Genomic DNA, 5,394 nt, shown 5'->3' with positions numbered 1-5,394 from the left:
AACGAAACAAATGATACCGAAGTAATGGACTTTTTGGCTTTTACCTTCCCCTCACCAGCGGTTTTTTACAAGGAATTTTTTGTTACAATGCCCGATTGTTACATGCTGACTAATTAGGCCATGACAAACATTTTTTTTCTTGCGTAACCTTATAAAACCTTTTGGGTACACCATAAAATTGATGCTTGCTTGTGTGAGGAGGGTGAAAAGCAAAAATATTCCTTTTTTGATAGTTTTCAATTTCCAAAAGAAAATCAGCTTTCAGCGTTTTTAAATTCATGAACTTTTGATGACTGTTATTTTTGGTTAAAAAAATTAAATTTATCAATTCAACAAATCGACGGAGTTGTGGGTTCTGTAGAAAGAGTTGGCCAAAAGGAAGGTATTTCCCGCAAAATCGAATCAGTAAAAACGATTAAGCATACCACTGCTATGCTGAAGAGTTTTCACTAAGTTTAAAAAACAACAAGACTGCTCGTATCAGGGCGAAGCCCTGAATGTTCCGACTGACTTTTAAGGTTTATGGAGCAGTAATAACATTAAAAAATTAAAAGTAATAAAACAAAATAAAATTTTTTTTCCAAAATTTGAAAATTTTTGTGAAAATCAACCCCCCACACGCCATATAAAATACAAAAGGATAGATTTCGCTACTTGTAACAGATCAATTATGGCAAATAAGTTTCGTTCAACCAATTTGGAACGATTTCTAAGACGGATTAAATCTCCGCTTACGCGTTAATAGCGCGAATTATATCGCGCGTTAATTGTCCCAAATAGGTCAAACTGGCAATCTTTAAACCCTCATAACTTTACAAAAAATGATCACAGGTGAAATATCTTTTCAAATTTAAGCTCAGGACAACAATATCTTTTGAATGATATTAAAAAAATGCCGTCAATAATGGCTAGTTAAAAAGTCAAAATTTGTCTGAAGAAGGAAAAACCCACCCCGAGCACAAATATTCCGTTACTTTCGTATCGAAAGTCGGAACAAAAACTGTTTGAATAGCGTAACTTTCTCATTCAGCTGGAGATATTGAAGTCAAAGTGCACTTTCGAAACAGTCATTCTTGTTTATTTTTTGCGCCATTTCCACTTTCATTGATTGGCGTAATTGGCCTTCTTGATTGTGCTATAAATCTTGGGTTCCTATGCTTTGAGGAGAGGGCGAATAAGTTTCGGAAAATACATAACAAAGATTGAATTGAGGAACAATACTTTAGGTCAGTAATGGTAGAATTCACTTGTTGTACAGTTAAATGTTCATTTTCTGTGGGTATCCTTTTCACTTCTCGCATTCAACTTATCAACAACAAATCACTGCAATGCGTATTTGAGTGAAATTTCAGGTAACTTTTCTACATTCTTTCACGATCAGTTTTGTTTCACATTTCCAAATGACTTCAGCATCGAGTCATTATCTCCAATAAATATCAATATTACTGATATATAATCAATTCAGTACTCACAACTCACTAGCTCAAAAATGATGCCCTACAACCGCTTCATAAACTGCAAGAAAGCGAATGCAATGCTTCCTAGTTAAAACATTAAATGTTAATCTGGAAAGATAAATATCTCACAAATAAAGTATTCATAACCTAAAGATTTGGTTCAAGATAAACATGATAATCATAAATTAAAGGTTTCTGTATCTATCAGTTTCGATTTGAAACGAAATAACTATGCTTAGCATAGTAAACCATCTGTCTATATATTCAAACATAAGACATTAAAATTATTTTCAGCACCTCCGTTTGTTCGTCGTTCGGGTTGAACACTTATTATTAAAATTAAACAGAATTGAAATGCTACTAATGCTTAATAATTAACATCGGATCATATGTTAATGCTCACACACTGATGTCTAGCAATCAGTTTTGAAGCATCAGAAATAATCCATCTCTTGTTGAGCTTGGCTCGAGAAATTGTCGTTCATGCTGCTCATCCCGAACCCGTTACTACTGCGGTTCCTCGGAGTACTCATTCGGCCGCCGCCGCCGCTACCGAAACCTCCGTTGCTGTTGCGACCACTTCCCAGTCCTCCGCGATTCGCCATCAGCTCGGTGACGGCCACTTGTCGTCCTGTGACGTTATTCAACACCTTTATCGGTTCATAGCCAGGCCCGCTGGACATTATCATGGCGTTGCTGGACTGGCTTTGACTCTGCTGACCCATGTGACCCAAACGCGAGTGCAAGTTATTGTCTGGAATATAAACAAATATTAGAAACATCGTGCGATGTTGAAAACAAATGCTATTTTGTTCGCCATGCTACGTTTCATTGCATTAAGGTAAGGTTAGAGCAGTTTTTTAATTCAAAGAAAGGGGAAATGGAAAAGATTCAAAGTTAGTTCCTGAAATGGGTCAGATAAAAAAAAACATTTTAACGTTAATTTTGCTAAAAACGTTTTTTCATTAATTTATTTCCAGACAAGTCATCAAATTCTGTTGCTATATATCAGAAGATACTCACACAGAGTCCAAGCAGAGCTTCGCACCAGTTGCGATACGCCAGCAGACATAGTATGACAAAAAAAGCTACAGAAATTAAGACGAAAACCGCCCGCTAAATAGATGAAAAAAAAACTTAAAAAAAATTTGGAGAAAATCTAGATCTGCTAAGATTTTCATTTGTCTCAATTTGTTTTGAATAAAAATCAATTGTTGAAAAAAGCAACAAAACAATGGAAGGTAAATTTGGATTGAGTGTAGATGAGGAAAACTGGCAATTTCAGACCCGGATTACTTTGGTAAGTCATAGAAATCAGATATTGATACTTTTACAGATGGTGGCTCTGATCATTTGCTCTTGGTCTATGTAAAAGTTTTACTGAATTTCAAAGGAACTGTTGTCCAAAATGGACGGTGAAAACAGGCATTTTACAGAGTCTAAAATTTGCGCTTATTTTTGTCCACTAGTGTAAAAGCACTCACTACGTGCATTACTCTTAATTAAACAAAACAACTAACTGAATACTCCAGTATTCTCTGTTTGTTCCTTGAACTTCTTGAACTCCAGAAACTCTGCAAACAATTTCTGCTCATTCGAAACGCTCGGAACACTCTGGAATGACATCGGCTGTGGCTGACTTGCCATCATTCCAGAGTTGCCACCATTTTGACTCATACCCGCTGTTCCAGGTCGCTTGTTGCGCATGACTGGGTTCACGGTAGCTCCACCTCGGATCAGTTTAAGAGCACTGGCGACATCTCTTCCTCCACTGAACTTCTGAAGTTCCTCTTCGCCGTGCGCAAAAGTGCAAGTCTCCTCATGATAACAGTGTCCATGGGTAGTCCAGTTGTGACACATCACTGTTTTGTAATTGCTTCTTAATATGCGAGGGTTCTCAGGACTCTCAGTTCTCAGCTCGGAGTCACCATGCGCAAAATCGCAATTCACTTTGTTGCAATGTCCATTTTGTTGAAAGATTTTGCACAGAGAGCATTTCCATTTTGGATTTTCCTGAATTTTTGCGTCAAAATCTCCTAAAACATTGCAAAAATTTATTTCATTAGTCTTTTTTTCGTTTAAGGTAACATTTATCATCTCATTTTTAACAAAAAGCTTGATAGATACACTAGTGAACAAAATTAAGCGCAAATTCTAGAATTTACACTGTAATATGCCTGTGTTTCACTGTAATATACACTGTTCATTGCCTTCAATGAATTTTAACCAACTTTATTATTTACACTTTGCTATACTGATGCCTCGGCTTTTATTGTATAGTAATTTAGGTGTTCTTTCTTCTTCTTCTGTTCAGAGTGCATTTTGGACAATATTTCCTTTGAAATTCAGTTTAACTTTTACATAGACCAAGAGCAAATGATCAGAGCTACCATTAGTAAAAGTATCAATATTTGGTTTCAATGACTTACCACTGTAATCCAGGTCTGAAAATGCCAGTTTTCCTCATCTGAACTAAGTTTTCTACTGCGAGTGAATAAGTAACAAAGGTCTGAGTTTAGTAAAAATTCACACTGATTGTTTCCATTTTCTCACTGAGAATGTTTCACGTTGCAAGAACAATTTTTTACTCTGCTTATTCAAGAAAGATTTCACTACGATGCAAAACTTAGTTCAGATGAGGAAAACAGGCATTTTCAGACCTGGATTAGTGGTAAATCATTGAATATTGATACTTTCACTGATGGTAGCTCCGATCATTTGCTCTTGGTCTATGTAAAATTTTAATTGAATTTCAATTGAAATGTTGTCCATAGAGCACACTGAAAAAAGGCGTTTTACAAGGTAAAATCTAGAATTTGCGTTTAATTTTGTCTAATACTGTAGAAAATAAAGCAATACCATCAAATCCAGCAGGTCTCAACTCATATCTCCCATGAGCAAAAGCGCAGTTTCGGCCACTCGGACAAACACCCAGAGTTGAGAAGTTGTGACACAGTGTACTTTTATACAGAGGAGATCGTTTCGTACTTTCGTCGGTAGCCCCTCTCAACTCTGACTCACCGTGAGCAAAAACACAGAAGTCTCCACTCGGACAGAAATTGTCCTGTGCAAACCTTAGACACAATTTCGTCTTGTACTTCGGGTCATTCGTATCTGGCGCTTTTACATTGATCAGATCTTCTTTTCCATGGGCAAAAGTACATTTGACTCCCATATGACAACTTCCGTGTTTAGAGAAATGCATGCAAAGAGCGGACTAAACAAATAGACATTTTTTAGCCCTGGCAAAACCCAACTTATCACATCTTATTGGCAAAAAATCTGATTTTCAGAACAGTATTATAACATAGAAATAAAAATTACCTTAAATCCTCCTCTCTTGTCGTTTTCAGTCCTTCCCGGATCATTCTCTGAGTCCGGGCCAATAATCAAATGGTTAATCTGCGACTGATTAGGACTGTGACTGCTTATGGTAACATCGTCACTTCTTAGCTCGTTTTCGCCATGCGCAAAAAGACAGTCATCTCCCATTTGACAAACACCTCCCTGCTCATATGCAGTGCAGAGCTGTGCCTTGTAGAGAACGTTCTCAAATGATCTCAATTCGCGGTTGCTGTGGGCAAAATGACAATTTGACCCCGCTTCACATTTACCGTGCTTGGCGTAATGCAGACACAATGTCGTCTTATATCGAGAGTCCATCTATGCTCTTCTTTTATAATACTAGTGTATTATAATATATACCAATACTTACCTGAAATAAAAAATTTACCATGAAAAATTGATCAAAACTATTTATTGAAGAAAAACCTGTGATTGTCCTTCCATGTCTCGCTTTCTGATTTCAATTTTGTCATCAAAAACACCTTGTCAAAAAGGTAAAATCAAATATTCAAACTAACAGAGTGAAGTCAGGATTGAAATAAGTGGGAACAACGGCCTACAGCGATAAATCTGAAAAAAGCGGGTAAAAGCA

At 36.7% G+C, this 5,394-nt stretch overlaps 1 protein-coding gene across 1 annotated transcript; it reads right to left on the bottom strand.

Moving 5' to 3' along the window:
- Nucleotides 1-1,226: 1,226 nt before the first annotated feature.
- Nucleotides 1,227-5,168, bottom strand: LOC134854268 (uncharacterized). The gene is made up of 4 exons (XM_063870462.1): nucleotides 4,782-5,168; nucleotides 4,317-4,674; nucleotides 2,978-3,493; nucleotides 1,227-2,211 (listed from the first exon to the last, which is right to left on the bottom strand). Exons 1-4 carry the CDS (start codon nucleotides 5,118-5,120, stop codon nucleotides 1,892-1,894), a joined length of 1,533 nt encoding a protein of 510 aa, XP_063726532.1. The 5' UTR covers nucleotides 5,121-5,168; the 3' UTR covers nucleotides 1,227-1,891.
- Nucleotides 5,169-5,394: the final 226 nt, after the last annotated feature.

This window comes from Symsagittifera roscoffensis, chromosome 9 (assembly GCF_963678635.1).
Source record: "Symsagittifera roscoffensis chromosome 9, txSymRosc1.1, whole genome shotgun sequence".
Classification (NCBI taxonomy): Eukaryota; Metazoa; Xenacoelomorpha; order Acoela; family Convolutidae; genus Symsagittifera; species Symsagittifera roscoffensis.
Note: the sequence above shows the minus strand (reverse complement) of the source record. Positions and strands in the feature narration are given on the sequence as shown.

Coding starts and splice junctions, on each gene's coding strand:
- LOC134854268 (XM_063870462.1), bottom strand. CDS start 5,120: ATGGACTCTCGATATAAGACGACATTGTGTCTGCATTACGCCAAGCAC. Junction 4,675..4,781: donor ACAAGAGAGGAGGATTTAAG/GTAATTTTTATT, acceptor CTATTTGTTTAG/TCCGCTCTTTGCATGCATTT. Junction 2,212..2,977: donor AGAGAATACTGGAGTATTCA/GTTAGTTGTTTT, acceptor TTTATATTCCAG/ACAATAACTTGCACTCGCGT.